At 46.8% G+C, this 25,334-nt stretch overlaps 1 protein-coding gene across 1 annotated transcript in view; it reads left to right on the top strand.

Annotated features, from left to right (window-relative positions):
- The first annotated feature begins 2,868 nt into the window (after positions 1–2,868).
- Positions 2,869–25,334, top strand: part of LOC133563557 (potassium/sodium hyperpolarization-activated cyclic nucleotide-gated channel 3-like) — a 59,856-nt gene continuing 37,390 nt past the window's right edge. Inside the window, exons 1-2 of the mRNA XM_061917734.1 lie at positions 2,869–3,534; positions 23,871–24,294. Coding sequence (XP_061773718.1) covers positions 2,897–3,534; positions 23,871–24,294 — 1,062 coding nt within the window. The 5' untranslated portion in view covers positions 2,869–2,896. The remainder of the gene's footprint in view (positions 3,535–23,870; positions 24,295–25,334) is intronic.

Raw genomic sequence — 25,334 nt, 5'->3', positions numbered from 1 at the left:
GAACATCATGTTGATGTTTAACATGATCATCATGTTGATGTCCATGTTGAACATGAACATTAACATTATGTTGATGGTTGATGTTCATGTTGAACATGAACATGACCCTGAACATGTACATGGTCATGTTCAACATGTTCAACATGAACATCAACATCAACAGGATGTTCATGTTCATGTTGAACATGACCATGTATGTGTTCATATGCAGCGACATGGACATTATGTTAATGTTCAACATGATCAACATGTTGATGTTCATTGAACGTGAACATTAACATCATGTTGAAGGTTGATGTTGATGTTCATGTTGAACATGACCCTGAACATGTTCATATACATGGTCATGTTCAACATGAACATCAACATCATGCATGTGCAGCGACATGAGCATCATGTTGATGTTGAACATGAACGTGACCATGAACTTGTTCATGTACAGTGACATGAACATCATGTCGATGTTGATGTTAATGTTCAACATGAACATCCACATAATGTGGATGTTCATGTTTAACATACATGTGAACATCATGTTGATGTTCATGTTGAGCATGAACACGACCATGAACATGTTTATGTTCATGTACAGCAACATGAAAATCATGTTGATGTTTATGTTCATGTCCATGTTGATGTTGAACATAAAATGAACATGAACATTAACATCATGTTGATGTTCACATACAACAGGAACATCATGTTGATGTTCATGTTGAACATGACCATGAACATGTTCATGTACAGCGACATAAACATCATGTTGATGTTCATGTTGAACGTGAACATTAACATCATGTTGATGGTTGATGTTGATGTTCATGTTGAACATGAACATGACCCTGAACATTTTCATGTACATGGTCATGTTCAACATGAACATCAACATGATGTTGATGTTCATGTTGAACATGACCATGTATATGCTCATGTGCAGCGACATGAGCATCATGTTGATGTTGAACATGAACATGACCATGAACATGTTCATGTTGAGCATGAACATCATGTTGATGTTCATGTTCAACATGAAGATCCACATAATGTTGATGTTCATGTTTAACATAAATGTGAACATCATGTTGATGTTTATGTTCATGTCCATGTTGATGTTGAACATAAAATGAACATGAACATCATGTTGATGTTGAACATCCACACATGAACATAAACATGAACATCATGTTGATGTTGATGTTCATGTTGAACATGACCATTAACATCATGTTGATGTCCACATATAACAGGAACATCATGTTGATGTTCACTGTACATGATGTTCATCATGTTGATGTTGAACATGAAGATGACCATGAACATCATGTTGATGTTGATCATGAACATCAACATAATGTTGATGTTCAACATGAATGTGAATATCATGTTGATGTTCATGTTGAACATGATTACGACCATGAACATGTTTATGTTCATGTACAGCAACATGAACATCAAACTGATGTTGATGTTCATGTTCAACATCAACATGATGTTGATGTTCATGTTCAACATCAACATGACCATGAACATGGTCATAAACAGCGACATCAACATCATGTTGATGTTTAATATCAACATGAACATGAACATGATGTTGATGTTCCTGTTGAACATGAACATCCAAATAATGTTGATATTCATGTTTAACATGAACATCATGTTGATGTTCATGTTGAACATGAACACAACCATGAACATGTTTATGTTCATGCACAGCGACATGAACATCATGTTGATGTTCATGTTGAACATGAACATGACATAAACATGAACATCATGTTCATGTTGATGTTGATGTTGATGTTCATACTTGAATGTTTACATTGAGCAGGTGTACTAATGGAGCTGGAAGCAGGTGCACGTGCATCCCTGTCACTGCCTTGTGTTGACAGCATGCATGTTTTCAAGGGGAAGGGAGGAGGAGGGGAAGGAAGAGGAGAAGGTTGTGGAGGAGGAGGAAAAGGAGGAAGTGGAGGAGAAGGTGGGGGAGGGAGAGGAGGAAGATGAGGAGGAAGAGGAGGAGGATGAGGAGACAGAGGAGGATGAGGAGGTGGAGGAGGAGGATGAGGAAGAAGAGGAGGAGGAGGTGGGGGAGGAGGAGGAGGGGAGGATGAAGATGAGGAGGAGGATGAGGAAGAAGAGGAGGAGGTGGGGGAGGAGGAGGAGGGGAGGATGAAGATGAGGAGGAGGATGAGGAAGAAGAGGAGGAGGAGGAGGAGGGGGAGGGGGAGTTGGGGGCGGAGGAGGGGGAGGATGAAGATGAGGAGGATGAGGAGTGAAGTGAAGTGAAGTGAATTATATTTATATAGCGCTTTTCTCTAGTGACTCAAAGCGCTTTACATAGTGAAAGCCAATATCTAAGTTACATTTACACTAGCGTGGGTGGCACTGGGAGCAGGTGGGTAAAGTGTCTTGCCCAAGGACACAACGGCAGTGACTAGGATGGCGGAAGCGGGAATCGAACCTGCAACCCTCAAGTTGCTGGCACGGCCACTCTACCAACCGAGCTATACCGCCCCAGGAGGAGGAGGAGGAGGAGGAGGAGGAGGAGGAGGAGGAGGAGGAGGAGGAGGAGGAGGAGGAGGAGGAGGAGGAGGAGGAGGAGGAGGAGGAGGAGGAGGAGGAGGAGGAGGAGGAGGAGGAGGAGACCCAGTGTGTCATTGAGCTCCTTGAGCTCCACATCCAGGAGGAGCTCTCACTTCCCTGCACCTCCGCGGCCGTCATGTTGCACGTCCATGCCGTGTCTTCCACACCTTTTTACCTGCAGGCTGCCGGACTGTTCCCCTCTTGAGGCCGGGAGGCCGGACCCCAAGTGTGGATGTTGGCCTGACTCCTGCATCATCCATCCTCCCCGCATGCGCTGACATGGCCCGCCTCCAGTCCTCCATGCGCTGACATGGACCGCCTCCAGTCCTCCATGCGCAAGCGGCTTTACAGCCTGCCGCCAAACATGAGCCACAAAGCGGAATGGGACGCCGGCGACAAGGACACGAAGAGGAGAAGTATGGTGATGAGACATTTGTCCCCCGCCGACAGTTGCCGGAGCCCGGAGGAGGACCGGGACGTGTCCGGGAAGACCAGCGTGAACGGAGACTGCCGCCGCCTCAGGAGCAGCATCTCGTCCGTCAGCGGGCGTCGGCTCCCCGGGGCAGATACGGCGGAGCAGCGCTGCCTCCTCCCGGAGGCGGAGGACGCCGGCGTGGACGAAAGTTCCCCCGGCGAGCGCGGCCCGGCGGCGGCGGCGGAGAGTGAGAATGTGGCGGGTGTGGGTGTGAGTGCGGCGGGTGTGTGTGTGAGTGACGCCGCCTTCGAGCAGGCGACTTTCATCAAGTTGGAAGGAAGCGAGCAGATGATTCCCGAGGACTCCCGGCTGTACCAAGCCGGCTTCATGCACCGGCAGTTCGGCGCCATGCTCCAGCCGGGAGTCAACAAGTTCTCCCTGCGGATGTTGGGCAGCGAGAGGGCGGTGGAACACGAGCGGGAACGCCTCAAGTCTGCCGGCTTCTGGATCATTCATCCCTACAGCAACTTTAGGTAAGTAACCTCTCTGGTTTACTACTTCTTATACACGTTGCATTGCTTCAGTACACAATTACTTATTTTCATATATTTGGACGTACACTTCCAGAAAAATATGCTGATTTTAGAGCTGGGGTGTCAAACTCACTTTTAGATGGGGAACCACATGGGGGCCACATGGAGGTCACATGGGGGTCAACATGGGGCCACATGGTGGGCCACAGGGGATTCCACATGGGGGAACATGGTGACACATGGGGGGCCACAGGGGTTTCCACATGGGGGAAACATGGGGGGCAACATGGAGTGGGGAACATGGGGGCCACAAGGGGGGACACATGGGGGCACATGAGGGGCCACGGGGGGGTCCACATGGGGGAAACATGGGGGGGCACATGGTGTGGGCCACATGGGGATACATGGTGGCACATGGGGGCCACATGGGAGCACATGGGGGCCACATGGGGGTACACGGGGGCCACATGGGGGGGAAAATGGGGGGACACATGGAGTGGGCCACATGGGGGGCACATGGGAGCGCATGGGGGCCACATGATGGCACATGGGAGCCACATGGGAGCACATGGGGGCCACAAGGGGGGACACATGGAGTGGGCCACATGGGGGCCACATGGAGTGGGCCACATGGGGGCCACAAGGGGGGACGCATGGAGTGGGCCACATGGGGGACACATGGGAGCACATGGGGGCCACATGATGGCACATGGGGCCCACATGGGAGCACATGGGGGACACAAGGGGGGACACATGTAGTGGGCCACATAGGGGCCGCATGGAGTGGGCCACATGGGGGGCCACATGGGGGTAACATGGGGGGCCACAAGGGGGGACACATGGAGTGGGCCACATGGGGGCTACATGGGGGGCACATGGGAGCACATGGGGGCCACATGATGGCACATGGGAGCCACATGGGAGCCACATGGGAGCACATGGGGGCCACAAGGGGGGACACATGGAGTGGGCCACATGGGGGGCACATGGGGGGCCACATGGAGTGGGCCACATGGAGTGGGCCACATGGGGGCACATGGGGGGCACATGGGGGGGGCCACATGGAGTGGGCCACATGGGGGGCACATGGAGGGCCACATGGAGTGGGCCACATGGGGGTCCACATGGAGTGGGCCAGATTGGAGGAATCACGTCAAGATAACTTAAAAATAAAGACAACTTTAGAATGTTTTCGTTGTTTAAAAATAGAACAAGCACATTCTGAAATTGAACAAATCATGTTTTTTTTTGTTTTGTTTTGTTTTTTTTTTACAATTTACCTGTTGGGGTTAAGAGTTTAAATACTTTATTTGTCGTTATTTATATTTTCTGAATGATGTCTTAATGTTGATCGGTCAACTCATTGGTGTTACATTTCAATATATCCATCCATCCATTTTCTACCGATTGACCCTTTGTTGGGATGCGGTGGATGCCGTAGCCTATCTCAGCTGCATTCAGGCAGAAGGCATTAACACCCTGGACAAGTCACCACCTCATCGCAGGGCCAACACAGATAGACAGACAACATTCACACACTAGGGACCATTTAGTGTTGCCAATCAACCTATCCCCAGGTGCATGTCTTTGGAGGTGGGAGGGGCCTATCCCCAGGTGCATGTCTTGGGAGGTGGGAGGGGCCTATCCCCAGGTGCATGTCTTTGGAGGTGGGAGGGGCCTATCCCCAGGTGCATGTCTTTGGAGGTGGGAGGGGCCTATCCCCAGGTGCATGTATTTGGAGGTGGGAGGGGCCTATCCGCAGGTGCATGTCTTTGGAGGTGGGAGGGGCCTATCCCCAGGTGCATCAAGATAATAACAATTATATCAAAATCCAATTACAAATGCTCAGTCTTTCACAAGAAAGGTACACCCCTTTGTCCACAACTGTGTGAGCAAATAGTCAAACAGTTTAAGAACAACCTTTCTCAAAGTGCAATTGCAAGAAATTGAGGGATTTCAACATCTATGCTCCATAATATCATCAAAAGGTTCAGAGAATCTGTAGAAATCACTCCACGTAAGCGGCATGGCCGGAAACCAACATTGAATGACCGTGACCTTCCATCCCTCAGATGGCACTGTATCAAAAACTGACATCAATCTCTATAGGATATCACCACATGGGCTCAGGAACACATCATAAAACCACTGTCACTAAATACAGTTTGTCGCCACATCTGTAAGTGCAAGTTAAAGCTCTATTATGCAAAGTGAAAGCCATTTATCAACAACATCCAGAAACACCGCCAGCTTCTCTGGGCCCAAGATCATCTAAGATGGACGGATGCAAAGTGGAAAAGTGTTCTGTGGTCTGACAAGTCCACATTTGAAATTGTTTTTGGAAATATTCAACCTCGTGTCATCCGGACCAAAGGGGAAGCAGACCATCCAGACTGTTATTGATGCAAAGTGTAAAAGCCAGCATGTGTGATGGTATGGGGGTGCATTAGTGCCCAAGGCATGGGTAACTTACACATCTGTGAAGGCACCATTAATGCTGAAAGGTCCATACAGGTTTTGGAACAACATATGCTGCCATCCAAGCAACGTTATCATGGACACCCCTACTTATTTCAGCAAGACAATGCCATGCCAAGTGTTACAACAGCGTGGCTTCGTTAAAAAAGAGTGCGGGTACTTTCCTGGCCTGCCTGCAGTCCAGACCTGTCTCCCATGGAAAATGTGTGGTGCATTATGAAGCGTAAAATAGGACAGCGGACTGTTGAAGGACTGAAGCTCTACATAAAACAAGAATGGGAAAGAATTCCACTTTCAAAGCTTCAACAATTAGTTTCCTCAGTTCCCAAACATTTATTGAGTGTTGTTAAAAGAAAAGGTGATGTAACACAGTGGTGAACATGCCCTTTCCCAACTACTTTGGCACGTGTTGCAGCCATGAAATTCTAAGTTAATTATTATTTGCAAGAAAAACAAATAGTTTATGAGTTTGAACATCAAATATGTTGTCTTTGTAGCATATTCAACTGAATATGGGTTGAAAAGGATTTGCAAATCATTGTATTCTGTTTATATTTACATCTTACACACTTTGCTGACTTTTGTTAACTTTAAACTCCAAAACCATGTTTAAAAGTAGCTTCAGTCCTCTGTTAGTCCACATATATCATCCTTTCTTGCTGTGACCCACCATTGTTGTTTTATGCCGCCTCCAGAAATGACGTTTTGGATGTTTCTGATTGGCTAAAATGGTCGTTAGTTTAAGCGGTGGCTCATTATCGTTAAGGCGGCCGCCTTAACAAGAAAACGCCGCAGGAAACTTTCTATAGTTGAAGACTTACAGTCATTTGAAAAGCACACTGCACATCATCATGGCGGCGACAGTTTTGATGTTAAAGGTCGAAAAGAATCACGTAGAATGTCCGGCTGGCCAGATTGAAAATAATGGGCCGCATGTGCATTTTGTCCAGGTCAGGACTTGTGGAATGAAAACCTGGTTAATATCAAAGTGCATTCATAGCGTTTGTTCAGGTGTACTTCCTGCGTGCAAGCTGAGGCAGGACAGCGACTGCAGGTGTCGCAATAATCCTGTGGCTACAGGAGGATTCATTCCTGCAAATGATCCACTAAGACTTAATTACACGTACTGGAAAGGCCACACTTTTCATGGCTGCTAAATGATTGGACAGCACACAAAAAACATAATTTCGCACAAAGACCATCACAACATAGCCCGTGAACATTCAGCAGACAAAATAAATGTCGCCAGCAAAATAATCTCATTCATCGTCTCGCTTTGCGTCGTGCGGATTGATTAAAGGCTTGCATCAGAGCGGGGGTCGCAGGGGTCGAAGAGGGGGGTAATCAAAAGAGGCTAACATGACCATTGAGGGTATTAAAAGCACACAGCAGGTCGGATTAATACAGCTCAATTAGTCTAATGGCGGAGGGATGTTGTGGTGAGCGCCATGGAAGGACAGATTGGAAGGCAGCCGACACACCCAGCTGCGTGCTAGGTGGTGTGGAAGGCGGCCGACACACCCAGCTGCGTGCGAGGTGGTGTGGAAGGCGGCCGACACACCCAGCTGCGTGCGAGGTGGTGTGGAAGGCGGCCGACACACCAAGCTGCGTGCGAGGTGGTGTGGAAGGCGGCCGACACACCAAGCTGCGTGCGAGGTGGTGTGGAAGGCGGCCGACACACCCACCTGCGTGCGAGGTGGTGTGGAAGGCGGCCGACACACCAAGCTGCGTGCGAGGTGGTGTGGAAGGCGGCCGACACACCAAGCTGCGTGCGAGGTGGTGCGGAAGGCGGCCGACACACCAAGCTGCGTGCGAGGTGGTGTGGAAGGCGGCCGACACACCCACCTGCTTGCGAGGTGGTGTGGAAGGCGGCCGACACACCCAGCTGCGTGCGAGGTGGTGTGGGAGGCGGCCGACACACCCAGCTGCGTGCGAGGTGGTGCGGAAGGCGGCCGACACACCCAGCTGCGTACGAGGTGGTGTGGAAGGCGGCCGACACACCAAGCTGCGTGCGAGGTGGTGTGGAAGGCGGCCGACACACCAAGCTGCGTGCGAGGTGGTGTGGAAGGCGGCCGACACACCCACCTGCGTGCGAGGTGGTGTGGAAGGCGGCCGACACACCCAGCTGCGTGCGAGGTGGTGTGGGAGGCGGCCGACACACCAAGCTGCGTGCGAGGTGGTGTGGAAGGCGGCCGACACACCCAGCTGCGTACGAGGTGGTGTGGAAGGCGGCCGACACACCCACCTGCGTGCGAGGTGGTGCGGAAGGCGGCCGACACACCCACCTGCGTGCGAGGTGGTGTGGAAGGCGGCCGACACACCCAGCTGCGTGCGAGGTGGTGTGGGAGGCGGCCGACACACCCAGCTGCGTGCGAGGTGGTGTGGGAGGCGGCCGACACACCAAGCTGCGTGCGAGGTGGTGCGGAAGGCGGCCGACACACCCACCTGCGTGCGAGGTGGTGTGGAAGGCGGCCGACACACCCACCTGCGTGCGAGGTGGTGTGGAAGGCGGCCGACACACCCAGCTGCGTGCGAGGTGGTGTGGGAGGCGGCCGACACACCCACCTGCGTGCGAGGTGGTGTGGAAGGCGGCCGACACACCCAGCTGCGTGCGAGGTGGTGTGGAAGGCGGCCGACACACCCACCTGCGTGCGAGGTGGTGTGGAAGGCGGCCGACACACCCAGCTGCGTGCGAGGTGGTGTGGAAGGCGGCCGACACACCCAGCTGCGTGCGAGGTGGTGTGGGAGGCGGCCGACACACCAAGCTGCGTGCGAGGTGGTGTGGAAGGCGGCCGACACACCCAGCTGCGTACGAGGTGGTGTGGAAGGCGGCCGACACACCCACCTGCGTGCGAGGTGGTGCGGAAGGCGGCCGACACACCCAGCTGCATGCGAGGTGGTGTGGAAGGCGGCCGACACACCAAGCTGCGTGCGAGGTGGTGCGGAAGGCGGCCGACACACCCAGCTGCATGCGAGGTGGTGTGGAAGGCGGCCGACACACCAAGCTGCGTGCGAGGTGGTGTGGAAGGCGGCCGACACACCAAGCTGCGTGCGAGGTGGTGTGGAAGGCGGCCGACACACCCACCTGCGTGCGAGGTGGTGCGGAAGGCGGCCGACACACCCAGCTGCATGCGAGGTGGTGTGGAAGGCGGCCGACACACCCACCTGCGTGCGAGGTGGTGCGGAAGGCGGCCGACACACCCAGCTGCGTGCGAGGTGGTGCGGAAGGCGGCCGACACACCCACCTGCGTGCGAGGTGGTGCGGAAGGCGGCCGACACACCCACCTGCGTGCGAGGTGGTGCGGAAGGCGGCCGACACACCCACCTGCGTGCGAGGTGGTGTGGAAGGCGGCCGACACACCCAGCTGCGTGCGAGGTGGTGTGGAAGGACATGGACGGCACCTTTTAGCTAATGTTTCTAAAACAGTGTACACTACTGAATTGGGGTCTTATGGACACTTATGTGGACTCTTATACTGCCATCCGGTGGTGTCAGAAGAGTATAACATACAATGGAATTCGGGGGAAAAAAGTGTAAAAATAAGAATTAGCATGTCACTAAACATGAAGTCCACTTGTGTGTACTTATGGACTAAGTACATCATATGAAAAGATGATTCTTAGTTTTTATTCTAATTAGGGTCCAAGAAGCCAAAATAGCAAAGAGGGGGGAAAAAAGCATGTGAACAAACAACTTGGGACTTAAGAGGTTAAGAACAAGGCAGACGTTTTTTTCAAGTATATTTAATATATTTTCCCACTGTAACATTGCACAGAGTTTGGAACAGTAACACTGTGTTTCAATTAGGGTTGTCCCGATACCAATATTTTGGTACTGGTACCGAGACCAAAATGTATTTCGATACTTTTCGATACCTTTCGATACTTTTTTAGATAAAGGGTACCACAAAAAAATAGCATTATTGTTTTTTTTTTAACAGAAAAATCTTATGGTTCATTAAACATATGTTTATTATTGCAATGTTGTCCTTAAATAAAATAGTGAACATCAATCAATCAATATTTATTTACATAGCCCTAAATCCCAAGTGTCTCAAAGGGCTGAGAGAGCCACAACGACATCCTCGGTTCAGATCCCACATCAGGGCAAGGAAAAACTCAACCCAGTGGGATGACAATGAGAAACCTTGGAGAGGACCACAGCATATTATTGTGAGAGTCCAGTCCATAGTGGATCTAACATAATAGTGTGAGAGTCCAGTCCATAGTGGATCTAACATAATAGTGTGAGAGTCCAGTCCAGTCCATAGTGGATCTAACATAATAGTGAGAGTCCAGTCCATAGTGGATCTAACATAATAGTGAGAGTCCAGTCCATAGTGGATCTAACATAATAGTGTGAGAGTCCAGTCCATAGTGGATCTAACATAATAGTGAGAGTCCAGTCCATAGTGGATCTAACATAATAGAGAGAGTCCAGTCTATAGTGGATCTAACATAATAGTGAGAGTCCAGTCCATAGTGGAACTAACATAATAGTGAGAGTCCAGTCCATAGTGGATCTAACATAATAGTGTGAGTCCAGTCCTTAGTGGATCTAACATAATAGTGAGAGTCCAGTCTATAGTGGATCTAACATAATAGTGAGAGTCCAGTCCATAGTGGAACTAACATAATAGTGAGAGTCCAGTCCATAGTGGATCTAACATAATAGTGTGAGAGTCCAGTCCATCGTGGAGCTAACATAATAGTGAGAGTCAAGTCCATAGTGGATCTAACATAATAGTGTGAGTCCAGTCCATAGTGGATCTAACATAATAGTGTGAGAGTCCAGTCCATAGTGGATCTAACATAATAATGAGAGTCCAGTCCATAGTGGATCTAACATAATAGTGTGAGAGTCCAGTCCATAGTGGATCTAACATAATAGTGTGAGAGTCCAGTCCATAGTGGATCTAACATAATAGTAAGAGTCCAGTCCATAGTGGATCTAACATAATAGTGTGAGAGTCCAGTCCATAGTGGATCCAACATAATAGTGTCAGAGTCCAGTCCATAGTGGATCTAACATAATAGTGTTAGAGTCCAGTCCATAGTGGATCTAACATAATAGGGTCAGAGTTCAGTCCATAGTGGATCTAACATAATAGTGTGAGAGTTCAGTCCATAGTGGATCTAACATAATAGTGAGAGTCCCGTCCATAGTGGATCTAACATAATAGTGTGAGAGTCCAGTCCATAGTGGATCTAACATAATAGTGAGAGTCCAGTCCATAGTGGATCCAACATAATAGTGAGAGTCCAGTCCATAGTGGATCTAACATAATAGTGAGAGTCCAGTCCATAGTGGATCTAACATAATAGTGTGAGAATCCAGTCCGTACTGGATCTAACATAACAGTGAGAGTCCAGTCCATAGTGGATCTAACATAATAGTGAGAGTCCAGTCCATAGTGGATCTAACATAATAGTGAGAGTCCAGTCCATAGTGGATCTAACATAATAGTGTGAGAGTCCAGTCCATAGTGGATCTAACATAATGGTGAGAGTCCAGTCCATAGTGGATCTAACATAATAGTGAGAGTCCAGTCCATAGTGGATCTAACATAATAGTGTGAGAGTCCTGTCCATAGTGGATCTAACATAATAGTGTAAGAGTCCAGTCCATAGTGGATCTAACATAATAGTGTGAGAGTCCAGTCCATAGTGGATCTAACATAATAGTGTGAGAGTCCAGTCCATAGTGGATCTAACATAATAGTGTGAGAGTCCAGTCCATAGTGGATCTAACATAATAGTGAGAGTCCAGTCCATAGTGGATCTAACATAATAGTGTGAGTCCAGTCCATAGTGGATCTAACATAATATCAATCAATCAATGTTTACTTATATAGCCCTAAATCACTAGTGTCTCAAAGGGCTGCACAAACCACCACGACATCCTCGGTAGGCCCACATAAGGGCAAGGAAAACTCACACCCAGTGGGACATCGGTGACAATGATGACTATGAGAACCTTGGAGAGGAGGAAAGCAATGGATGTCGAGCGGGTCTAACATGATACTGTGAAAGTTCAATCCACAATGGATCCAACACAGTCGCGAGAGTCCAGTCCAAAGCGGGTCCAACTCAGCAGCGAGAGTCCCGTTCACAGCGGAGCCAGCAGGAAACCATCCCAAGCGGAGGCGGATCAGCAGCGCAGAGATGTCCCCAGCCGATACACAGGCAAGCAGTACATGGCCTCCGGATCGGACCGGACCCCCTCCACAGGGGAGAGTGGGACATAGAAGAAAAAGAAAAGAAACAGCAGATCAACTGGTCTAAAAAGGGAGTCTATTTAAAGGCTACAGTATACAAATGAGTTTTAAGGTGAGACTTAAATGCTTCTACTGAGGTGGCATCTCGAACTGTTACAGGGAGGGCATTCCAGAGTACTGGAGCCCGAACGGAAAACGCTCTATAGCCCGCAGACTTTTTTTGGGCTTTGGGAATCACTAACAAGCCGGAGTCCTTTGAACGCAGATTTCTTGCCGGGACATATGGTACAATACAATCGGCAAGATAGGATGGAGCTAGACCGTGTAGTATTTTATACGTAAGTAGTAAAACCTTAAAGTCACATCTTAAGTGCACAGGAAGCCAGTGCAGGTGAGCCAGTACAGGCGTAATGTGATCAAACTTTCTTGTTCTTGTCAAAAGTCTAGCAGCCGCATTTTGTACCAACTGTAATCTTTTAATGCTAGACATGGGGAGACACGAAAATAATACGTTACAGTAGTCGAGGCGAGACGTAACAAACGCATGGATAATGATCTCAGCGTCTTTAGTGGACAGAATGGAGCGAATTTTAGCGATATTACGGAGATGAAAGAAGGCCGTTTTAGTAACGCTTTTAATATGTGCCTCAAAGGAGAGAGTTGGGTCGAAGATAATACCCAGATTCTTTACCGTGTCGCCTTGTTTAATTGTTTGGTTGTCAAATGTTAGAGTTGTATTATTAAATAGAGTTCGGTGTCTAGCAGGACCGATAATCAGCATTTCCGTTTTTTTGGCGTTGAGTTGCAAAAAGTTAGCGGACATCCATTGTTTAATTTCATTAAGACACGCCTCCAGCTGACTACAATCCGGCGTGTTGGTCAGCTTTAGGGGCATGTAGAGTTGGGTGTCATCAGCATAACAGTGAAAGCTAACACCGTATTTGCGTATGATGTCACCTAGCGGCAGCATGTAGATGCTGAAGAGTGCAGGGCCAAGGACCGAACCCTGGGGAACTCCACACGTTACCTTAACGTAGTCCGAGGTCACATTGTTATGGGAGACACACTGCATCCTATCAGTAAGATAAGAGTTAAACCAAGACAGGGCTAAGTCTGACATACCAATTCGTGTTTTGATACGTTCTAATAAAATATTATGATCGACGGTATCGAAAGCAGCGCTAAGATCGAGGAGCAGCAACATAGATGACGCATCAGAATCCATCGTTAGCAATAGATCATTAGTCATTTTTGCGAGGGCTGTCTCAGTCGAGTGATTTGCCCTGAAACCGGATTGAAAGGTTTCACATAGATTGTTAGACGCTAAGTGTTCATTTAACTGCTCCGCAACAATTTTTTCGAGGATTTTTGAAATAAAGGGAAGGTAGTTTACCATGAGGTCAGGATCGAGGTTAGGTCTTTTAAGAAGAGGATGAATAACCGCTTTTTTGAATGCTAGGGGAACAGTGCCCGAGGAGAGTGATAAGTTTATAATATTTAGCACTGATGGACCTAATAATACAAAGAGCTCCTTGATCAGTTTCCCAGGAAGAGGGTCAAGTAAACATGTTGTTTGTTTTATTCCATTTACACGTTGTAACAATTCCTCTAATGTTATTTCCTCAAAACGAGAGAAACTATTTTGGAGGGCAGTATCCGCCGTATATACCATCGTATCAGTGTTAATAGAACCCCGTTGTAGCTGGGACGCATTGTCTTTAATCTCCTTTCTAATGACTTCAATTTTCTTACTAAAGAATTGCTGAAAGTCATCAGCTGAGTGGGTGGAGCTACTGGAAGGAGTCCCTTGTTGGGTTAGCGATGCTACCGTACTAAACAAAAATTTAGGATCGTTTTTAGTGCGGTGGATGAGATTTGAGTAATAATTAGCTTTAGCTAAGGCAAGCATGCGTTTATAAGTTATTAAACCATCACTAAATGCTTGATGGTGCACCTCAAGTTTAGTCGTGCGCCATTTGCGTTCCAGCTTTCTGCATAATAATTTCTGAGCTCTAGTTTCTTCTGTAAACCACGGGGTGCGCTTTTTTGGAGCCTTTTTTAACTTTAGCGGTGCTATGTTATCAATGGTTTCGCGCAGGGCGTCGTTAAAGTTGTTAGTGAGGTTATCAATAGAGCCCACATACTTTGGGAATGGTGCCATTACCGAGGGCAGTAGGTCAGCAAGAGTTGTCGTTGTGGCTGTATTAATGTTGCGGCTGCTATAGCAGTTATTATTATTATTAGTTTGACGAACATGCGTCTGAACCTCGAATTTTATAAGGTAATGATCGGACAATACTTTAGTATACGGGAGTATCGTAACTTTGGAAGCGGTGATACCCCTGACAAGCACTAGGTCTATCGTATTACCGTTGCGATGCGTGGGTTCATTTATTATTTGTGTGAGACCACAGCTATCAATTATAGTCTGGAGCGCTACGCACGGTGGGTCCGATGGGGTATTCATATGGATATTAAAGTCCCCCATTATGATTATATTATCGGCGTGTGTCACTAGATCAGCAACGAACTCTGAGAATTCATTGATAAAGTCCGAACAGGGCCCTGGGGGGCGGTAGATAACAGCCAGGTGTAGAGGCAGCGGTGTGACAGACCTCATAGTAAGCACCTCAAACGATTTATATTTATTATTTATGTTAGGACTAAGGTTAAAGTTTTCGTTGTATATTAGTGCGACCCCCCCACCCCTTTTAAGCGGACGGGCAATATGCGCATGTGTAAAGTTAGGAGGACATGCCTCATTTAGCGCAAAAAAGTCGTTTGGTTTAAGCCAGGTTTCGCTGAGACCGATGACGTTAAGATTGTTGTCTCTGATAATATCATTAACTAACAACGTTTTGGGAGACAATGATCTTATGTTTAAAAAACCTATATTATAGGTAGTGGGCTGTTTCAGGGAATTTTTGATCAAATTATCCGTAGTAGCAATATTAATAATGTTGTGTTTATTGTGCCCAGTGCATTTAGTATAATTACGACCATATCTAGGAATTGATACGACGGAAATTTTCCGATTGTTTGTTTGTTGCTTTGATAAACTGCACACATCATAGTTAGCCACCTCAGTAAAACACACGTCCAACTCTGAAACACTCGAAGCAGAAAAAACTTGTTCTAATTTAACTGACTCCTTACCCAGACCAGTAGTCTCGCATCCTTTATTTAAATCCGTCTTCAGGGTGGAGGGAAGTGGTGTTCTGTGGGGATTAGCCTTCCGCTTTGGTTTTAGCCCCGCTCGGCATCCGCGTTTCCGATCACACCGCTGGCGTCTGCTCCGTAGACGGCCCCCGCTGCTACTATACTCCCCTGCTTCACAGGCCGCTGGATGTAGCCGCCGAATTATTCCCATGCTAGTTAGCATGTTTAGCACGCCCGCGTCTATCAGTCCAAAACGGCCCGATGTGTCCATATCCAGAAGTGTCTGGCGGTCGTACGTGATCACGGAGTGACCACGATGCGAGCCAGCCATGAAGTCTGCAGAACTGTCCGGCATTTCCGCCAAATGTTCCATCTTTAGCAAGAGCACCGCAGTGTCGCAGCCCGTCCGGGCGCCGCCATCTTGCCATTATAATAGTGAGAGTCCAGTCCATAGTGGATCTAACATAATAGTGAGAGTCCAGTCCATAGTGGATCTAACATAATGGTGAGAGTCCAGTCCATAGTGGATCCAACATAATAGTGAGGGTCCAGTCCATAGTGGATCTAACATAATAGTGTGAGAGTCCTGTCCATAGTGGATCTAACATAATAGTTTGAGAGTTCAGTCCGTAGTGGATCTAACATAATAGTGTGAGAGCCCAGTCCATAGTGGATCTAACATAATAGTGAGAGTCCAGTCCATAGTGGATCTAACATAATAGTGAGAGTCCAGTCCATAGTGGATCTAACAGAATAGTGTGAGAGTCCAGTCCATAGTGGATCCAACATAATAGTGTCAGAGTCCAGTCCTTAGTGGATCTAACATAATAGTGTTAGAGTCCAGTCCATAGTGGATCTAACATAATAGGGTCAGAGTTCAGTCCATAGTGGATCTAACATAATAGTGTGAGAGTTCAGTCCATAGTGGATCTAACATAATAGTGAGAGTCCCGTCCATAGTGGATCTAACATAATAGTGTGAGAGTCCAGTCCATAGTGGATCTAACATAATAGTGAGAGTCCAGTCCATAGTGGATCCAACATAATAGTGAGAGTCCAGTCCATAGTGGATCCAACATAATAGTGAGAGTCCAGTCCATAGTGGATCTAACATAATAGTGTGAGAATCCAGTCCGTAGTGGATCTAACATAATAGTGAGAGTCCAGTCCATAGTGGATCTAACATAATAGTGAGAGTCCAGTCCATAGTGGATCTAACATAATAGTGTGAGAGTTGAGTCCATCGTGGATCTAACATAATAGTGTGAGAGTCCAGTCCATAGTGGATCTAACATAATAGTGTGAAAGTCCAGTCCATAGTGGATCTAACATAATAGTGTGAGAGTCCAGTCCATAGTGGATCTAACATAATAGTGTGAGAGTCCAGTCCATAGTGGATCTAACATAATGGTGAGAGTCCAGTCCATAGTGGATCTAACATAATAGTGAGAGTCCAGTCCATAGTGGGTCTAACATAAGAGTGTGAGAGTCCAGTCCATAGTGGGTCTAACATAATAGTGAGAGTCCAGTCCATAGTGGGTCTAACATAATAGTGTGAGAGTCCAGTCCATAGTGGGTCTAACATAATAGTGAGAGTCCAGTCCATAGTGGGTCTAACATAATAGTGAGAGTCCAGTCCATAGTGGATCTAACATAATAGTGAGAGTCCAGTCCATAGTGGATCTAACATAATAGTGTGAGAGTTGAGTCCATCGTGGATCTAACATAATAGTGTGAGAGTCCAGTCCATAGTGGATCTAACATAATAGTGTGAAAGTCCAGTCCATAGTGGATCTAACATAATAGTGTGAGAGTCCAGTCCATAGTGGATCTAACATAATAGTGTGAGAGTCCAGTCCATAGTGGATCTAACATAATGGTGAGAGTCCAGTCCATAGTGGATCTAACATAATAGTGAGAGTCCAGTCCATAGTGGGTCTAACATAAGAGTGTGAGAGTCCAGTCCATAGTGGGTCTAACATAATAGTGAGAGTCCAGTCCATAGTGGGTCTAACATAATAGTGTGAGAGTCCAGTCCATAGTGGGTCTAACATAATAGTGAGAGTCCAGTCCATAGTGGGTCTAACATAATAGTGAGAGTCCAGTCCATAGTGGGACCAGCAGGAGACCATCCCGAGTGGAGACAGGTCAGCAGCACAGAGATGTGTCCAACCGATGCACAGACGAGAAGTCCAACTTGGATCCCGACCCTGGACAGCCAGCACTTTATCCATGGCCACCGGACCAGGATTAGTGATTTAAAAGTAGCTAAAACATTGCCAACTGAAGATGGAAGTTAGCTGCTAGCTAGCTAGCCATGTCTTAAAGCAGATCTTCCTGAGGGTGTTTCAGTGCTATAACTTCACTTTATTCCTCCTTTTTAAGCCAAAATGTGTCCATTCTCCCATTTCTGTCCACACACTGTGTCTGCTTCTAAGTACTCAGTTATTGTGCACTGCCGAACGTGCTCCTCTGCTCGTAAAACCAGCAATGTGATGATGTAATAACGTGCCCGGGAATTGGTACTTTTCAAAGTACAGTACTGATTTTGATTCATAAGTACGGCGATACTGTACTAGTACTAGTAACATAATTGTTGATTACATGGAGTACATATATTTTGTTTCTATCGAAATAGAAAAAAAGAATAAAAATAGAGAGTGAAAAATAATAAAAATAGAAAATAGGTCCAATAGAAAATATACATTATAAACAAAGAGAGGAAGCTAATATAGATACTAATAAATACATGAATAAATACATAAATACTAATAATAATTTCATGTCAAATTATTAGTATTTGTATTTTTAAAAAATGGTTTGAATGTTTGCTGATATATTCTTGCATAATTAAGTTAACATTGTTTGCGATTACATGGAGTACATAGGTGTTGTTTCTATGGAAATAGAAAAAATGAATGTGTTTAGTTAGGAAAATGACAGTACTTTATTGATACCTACTGTATTATGTCCGGGCAGCACGGTGGAAGAGGGGTTTGTGCGTCTGCCTCACAATACGAAGGTCCTGAGTAGTCAAGTTTCAATCCCGGGCTCTGGATCTTTCTGTGTGGAGTTTGCATGTCCTCCCCCTCCCACCTCCAAAGACATGCATCTGGGGATAGGCCCCTCCCACCTCCAAAGACATGCACCTGGGGATAGGCCCCTCCCACCTCCAAAGACATGCACCTGGGGATAGGCCCCTCCCACCTCCAAAGACATGCACCTGGGGATAGGCCCCTCCCACCTCCAAAGACATGCACCTGGGCTTAGGTTGATTGGCAACACTAAATGGTCCCTAGTGTGTGAATGTTGTCTGTCCATCTGTGTTGGCCCTGTGATGAGGTATCAACTTGTCCAGGGTGTACCCTGCCTTCCGTCCGATTGTAGCTGAGATAGGCGCCAGCGCCCCCCGCGACCCCAAAAGGGAATAAGCGGTAGAAATTGGCTGGATGGCTGGATGGATGGATGTATTATGTCCAGGCTTTGGAGGAAGTGGCGATCCACATCTGGCCCCCAAGCCTTGAGTTTGTCACCTGTTGTCTTGCATATCTATTATTGTGATTATGAGGATGATTATGCAGCAATATCATGACTTGTGAGCTGCGATACAGGTGTGAGTTGATGTGATGGCGGCCCTGAGCTGCGATACAGGTGTGCGTTGATGTGATGGCGGCCCTGAGCTGCGATACAGGTGTGCGTTGATGTGATGGCGGCCCTGAGCTGCGATACAGATGTGCGTTGATGTGATGGCGGCCCTGAGCTGCGATACAGGTGTGCGTTGATGTGATTGCGGCCCTGAGCTGCGATACAGGTGTGCGTTGATGTGATTGCGGCCCTGAGCTGCGATACAGGTGTGCGTTGATGTGATTGCGGCCCTGAGCTGCGATACAGGTGTGTGTTGATGTGATGGCGGCCCTGAGCTGCGATACAGGTGTGTGTTGATGTGATGGCGGCCCTGAGCTGCGATACAGGTGTGCGTTGATGTGATGGCGGCCCTGAGCTGCGATACAGGTGTGCGTTGATGTGATGGCGGCCCTGAGCTGCGATACAGGTGTGTGTTAAGCCCCCGCCAGCATGCAGGCAGCTGCCAGATAAGTACCTCCCGTCCAAATGTCATCCTTCTCTTCCAGCTGTCCCCATCGGTCTAATCTCCTTTCCAGCATTTTAAGCCTTTTTGTGTTGACTTTGCTCCTAACTCCTCTCTCTTTGTGCTCTTTAACCGAGTCGCACTCTGACCCAAATCGTGCAAGATTCCTCTCCGGCCGAAGTCCACAGTTCGGGTACGGCAGCAGATTATGCGGGATGTTTGTTACGTGCAGGGTCAGCAGGACGGACATAAAGCCCCCCCCCCAGCTGTTGTGATGTTGGCCAGCACAAAGAGGTGTGCGGTCCATCATGCTGACTGCTCAACATCTGGCTGATGGGAGCTGACTTCTGGAGCTGACATGGATTCCCAGGAGATAACGCTGGATTTAGCCAGAGAGGGGATGAGCAGTTAGGACCCCCGTGTCACTGCAGAGATGACGGGCGGGTGAAGACAGCTTTTTGGACGGACAACACAGAAATACAACAAATGGGACTTGATCCCAAACCGGGGCCCCTCTTTGAGAGGCGGACTCCAGGTAGCCTTGGATGGAACATCTTTCTTCTTGCACAATAACTTACTGAACAACATAAGGTAGACCACCTGTGTCAAACTCAGACCCGGCCCCACATGTCATTTAATGTGGCCCTCAGAGTGCATACTTCATCTTTCTTACTACCGTATTTTTCCAACCATAGGGCGCACCGGACTATAAGGCGCACTGCCAATGAGCAAGTCTAGTCAGGTCTTTTTCCATACAAAAGGCGCACCAGAGTACAAACCCCGTTTCCATATGAGTTGGGAAATTGTGTTAGATGTAAATATAAACAGAATACAATGATTTGCAAATCTTTTTCAACCCATATTCAGTTGAATATGCTACAAAGACAACATATTTGATGTTCTAACTCATAAACTTTATTTTTTTTTTGCAAATAATAACTTAGAATTTAATGGCTGCAACACGTGCCGAAGTAGTTGGGAAAGGGCATGTTCACCACTGTGTTACATCACCTTTTCTTTTAACAACACTCAATAAACGTTTGGGAACTGAGGAAACTAATTGTTGAAGCTTTGAAAGTGGAATTCTTTCCCATTCTTGTTTTATGTAGAGCTTCAGTCCTTCAACAGTCCGGGGTCTCCACTGTCCTATTTTACGCTTCATAATGCGCCACACATTTTCCATGGGAGACAGGTCTGGACTGCAGACGGGCGAGGAAAGTACCCGCACTCTTTTTTTTTTACAAAGCCACGTGCTGAATGTAACACGTGCTGAATGTGGCTTGGCATTGTCTTGCTGAAATAAGCAGGGGCGTCCATGATAACGTTGCTTGGATGGCAGCATATGTTGCTCCAAAACCTGTATGTACCTTTCAGCATTAATGGGGCCTTCACAGATGTGTAAGTTACCCATGCCTTGGGCGCTAATGCACCCCCATACCATCAAACATGCTGGCTTTTGAACTTTGTGCCTAGAACAATCCAGATGGTTCTTTTCCTATTTGTTCAGGAGGACAAGACTTGCACAGTTTCCAAATATAACTTGAAATGTGGACTCGTCAGACCACAGAACACTTTTCCACTTTGCATCAGTCCATCTTAGATGATCTCGGGGCCAGAGAAGCTGGCAGCATTTATGGATGTTGTTGATAAATGGCTTTCGCTTTGCATAGTAGAGCTTTAACTTGCACTTACAGATGTAGCGACAAACTGTATTTAGTGACAGTGGCTTTCTGAAGTGTTCCTGAGCCCATGTGGTGATATCCTTTAGAGATTGATGTCTGTTTTTGATACAGTGCCGTCTGAGGGATGGAAGGTCACGGTCATTCAATGTTGGTTTCCGGGAATGCCGCTTACTTGGAGTGATTTCTCCAGATTCTCTGAACCTTTTGATGATATTATGGAGCGTAGATGTTGAAATCCCTAAATTTCTTGCAATTGCACTTTGAGAAAGGTTGTTCTTAAACTGTTTGACTATTTGCTCACACAGTTGTGGACAAAGGGGTGTACCTCGCCCCATCCTTTCTTGTGAAAGACTGAGCATTTTTAGGGAAGCTGTTTTTATACCCAATCATGGCACCCACCCGTTCCCAATTAGCCTGCACACCTGTGGGATGTTCCAAATAAGTGTTTGGTGAGCATTCCTCAACTTTATCTGTATTTATTGCCACCTTTCCCAACTTCTTTGTCACGAGTTGCTGGCATCAAATTCTAAAGTTAATGATTATTTGCATTAAAATAAAGTTTATGAGTTTGAACATCAAATATGTTGTCTTTGTAGCATATTCAACTGAATATGGGTTGAAAAGGATTTGCAAATCATTGTATTCTGTTTATATTTACATCTAACACAATTTCCCAACTCATATGGAAACGGGGTTTGTAAGACTGTTTTATTTTCCTTCAATGGTGCAAAGTCTTATGCTTTTCAGCACAGTGTCTTTTCTGCATACGTGTCTCTCAGCAGCACCTCCAACTCGCAACTGCTCATTATCTCACGGCTGCTGCTAATAAAAGCGACCGGTGATTAGATAACAAGGCACACCTGGACCATTTACGCACCTGCCGCGGGCCTGGCAACAACTCGTTCCGTGGCAGGCCCGCAGGCCACGCCCCCCCCCCCTCCACAGTCTCATATTATGATTTTTTTTTTCTAAATGTAAAACACATCCCTCTGACCTGCATCAGTGTTTTTCAGCCTTTTTTGAGCCAAGGCACGTTGATAAAAATGCAGAGGCACACCACCAGCAGAAATAATTGAAAAACAAAACTCAATGGTTGTCAAAATAGTTGGATATAACCTTAAAACATAAACAAGCATGCATACTATAGCTCTTGTCTCAAAGTAGGTGTACTGTCACCATCTGTCACATCACACCCTGACTTATTTGCACTTTTTTGATGTTTTCCTGTGTGTAGTCTTTTACTTCTTGTCTTGCGCTCCTATTTTGGTGGCTTTTTCAAATTTTGGGGTATTTTCCTGTAACAGTTTCATGTCTTCCTTCGAGCAATATTCCCCGCATCTACTTTGTTTTAGCAATCAAGAATATTTCAGTTGTTTTTATCCTTCTTTGTGGGGAGATTGTTGATTGTCATGTCATGTTGGGATGTACATTGTGGACGCCGTCTTTGCTCCCCAGTAAGTCTTTGCTGTCGTCCAGCATTCTGTTTTTGTTTACTTTGTAGCCAGTTCAGTTTTAGTTTAGGTCTGCATAGCCTTCCCTAAGCTTCAATGCCTTTTCTTAGGGGCACTCACCTTTTGTTTATTTTTGGTTTAAGCATTAGACACTTTTTTACCTGTACTCTGCCTCCCGCTGTTTATGACATCTCCAAATCAATTAGCTACCTGCTGCCACCTACTGATATGGAAGAGTATTACAGGGTTACTCTGCCCAGCTCTAGACAGCACCCACACTCAACAACAACACATCGTTAGCAGACTATAATTACTGCTTTGCTAAAAAATATTTTAAACCCAAATAGGTGAAATTGGATAATCTCCCCCGGCACAGCAGACTGTATCTCACGACACACTAGTGAGCCGCGGCACAGTGGTTGACAGACACTGGTCTGGAGTACACTTATTAAAGATTAAAAAGGATAATTGTTGGCGATTATCACAATGAATTTTGAGTTAACTTTGAACAAAATGCTATTAATCCTGATTAAATATTTCAATCATGTAACAGACCTAAATTAAACATTTGTTATAATCATCGGCGGTTACTCGAAGGAGTATGACGATCCTCCTGGTAGGGGTGTGTCCCTTTATGGAAGACACCTGTGCGTGACTTTGTTTTTCGTGGGGAGACTGGTGCACAGACAGTCACCACACCATCCTTGACAGAATCGGGTCAGGGTCCAGTGGCATGGAGTCCGAGACGACTGGGGACCCTTTTCTGCTGCAGCCTTCTTTGCCATTGCAGCCATTTTGGTAGTTCTTGAATCTACTGTCTTCTGCCTGCTCCGCTGTTGAGGTCTTCACCGTATGAGGCACTAGGGGTTAACCTCCTAGTGCCCCAAGACCCCCACTGCCCAGGACACTTGTTATAAAATCTCAGCCTGATACACGGCAGTTTATTCAGACTAACTACTTAGCGAATCAATGGCATGAATGCTTTTGGCTTAGTTTTTACGGCCTTCCTAGTCGGGACATATTCTATTGTATTCTTTTTTCCGCCCCCAGATTGTCACATCCTCAAATTGGTTGTTGTATTCGGCCCTCGGTGCTACATCCTAAACACTTACCAGGATGGGTAAAAAAAAAAGAATCACATTTGTTTGTTTTGTATTGAACTCCTGTATCAGTGCAAGCCGGCCTTTTTTCTTTGCTGCATTGTAGTTTGTGCACTGATGTTTTCTTTGTTCTTGGACTATGTTCTGTGTGTGTGTGTTAGGTTCTACTGGGATCTGACCATGCTGCTTCTGATGGTGGGAAACCTGATCATCATCCCTGTGGGCATCACCTTCTTCAAGGACGAGCACACGCCGCCCTGGATCGTCTTCAACGTGGTCTCCGACACCTTCTTCCTGATGGACCTGGTCCTCAACTTCCGCACTGGCATCGTCAAGGAGGACAACACGGAGATCATCTTGGACCCTCGGCAAATCAAGATCAAGTACCTGAAGAGTTGGTTTGTGGTGGATTTCATCTCCTCCATACCCGTGGACTACATCTTTCTCATCGTGGAGACTCGTATCGACTCTGAGTTTTACAAGACGGCCCGAGCGCTGAGGATCGTGCGCTTCACCAAGATCCTCAGCCTGCTGCGCCTGCTGCGCCTTTCCAGGCTCATCCGCTACATTCACCAGTGGGAGGAGGTAGAACCCACAAAAGTCAAATGTATTTCATTACACTCACTGATGAGTTGCAGTAGCTGTGTCATTCATCCAGGTCTTTGTCCTCTTGGGGCATTCTATTGGTCGCAACTGGACTGTTTGGTTTGTCTTGGAAGACGCTTCGCCGCTCAGACTTCATCAGTTCCTGCTCATAGACTCAGATTAATCAAATAGAGTCCAGCGGCTGCTGCCAAAACCAGGACCAAGCAGTCCAGTTGCAATCGATTGAATGCCCTGAAGTTAAAGGAGGTTACGTTAAAGTACTAATGATTGTCTCACACACATGTCCTCTGCATTTCACCAATCCCCTCATGGACTTGGATTGGTCAGATCTAGTCCAGTGGCTGGTGCTAAAACCCCAAATATTTATACTACATTATTATAATATATATAGATACAAAATAAATGGTTGACAAATTAGCAGAAAAAGGCAAAAATAATGTTTTTGGAACTCACGTCAGTCAACGTTCCACCAATGATCGCCGACACGTTCTTCAGAGCTGATATCGAGACAAATGTCCCCAATCTTCTCTGCGGTTCAGAAATGTTGACTTTGATTGCACAGAAATGTTTTAAATTGCCACAAATGTGCCAGTTCTGAGACAACTATTGTCAGGTTCAAACACTGATGACATCTATTAAACAAGACAAGGAGCAAAGAATTAAACGGAGACAGAATTCAATTCGGCTCAATTGAGGAGAAACGTCTGGACTGTGCTCTTTGTACAGTTGCACCACGCTCTGACCAAAGATTGTACGCCTCTTTTATTCGGACTCTCCCTGATTACATGGCAACAGCTGTTTCTAAGGGAGGGGGGTCGTAAACAGCCATCACCTTTGATTACAAAATATTTCAAAGAAAAGGTTAGTTCAAAAAAAAGGTTGTAAATAGGGTTCAAAGAAGAGGTCTTAAAAACACCTCCCTAGGGAGGCGTTCAGGTGGCATCCTGACCAGATGCCCGAACCACCTCATCTGGCTCCTTTGAGCTCCTCCCGGATGGCAGAGCTTCTCACCCTATCTC

This window comes from Nerophis ophidion, linkage group LG12 (genome assembly GCF_033978795.1).
Source record: "Nerophis ophidion isolate RoL-2023_Sa linkage group LG12, RoL_Noph_v1.0, whole genome shotgun sequence".
Lineage (NCBI taxonomy): Eukaryota > Metazoa > Chordata > Actinopteri > Syngnathiformes > Syngnathidae > Nerophis > Nerophis ophidion.
Note: the sequence above shows the minus strand (reverse complement) of the source record. Positions and strands in the feature narration are given on the sequence as shown.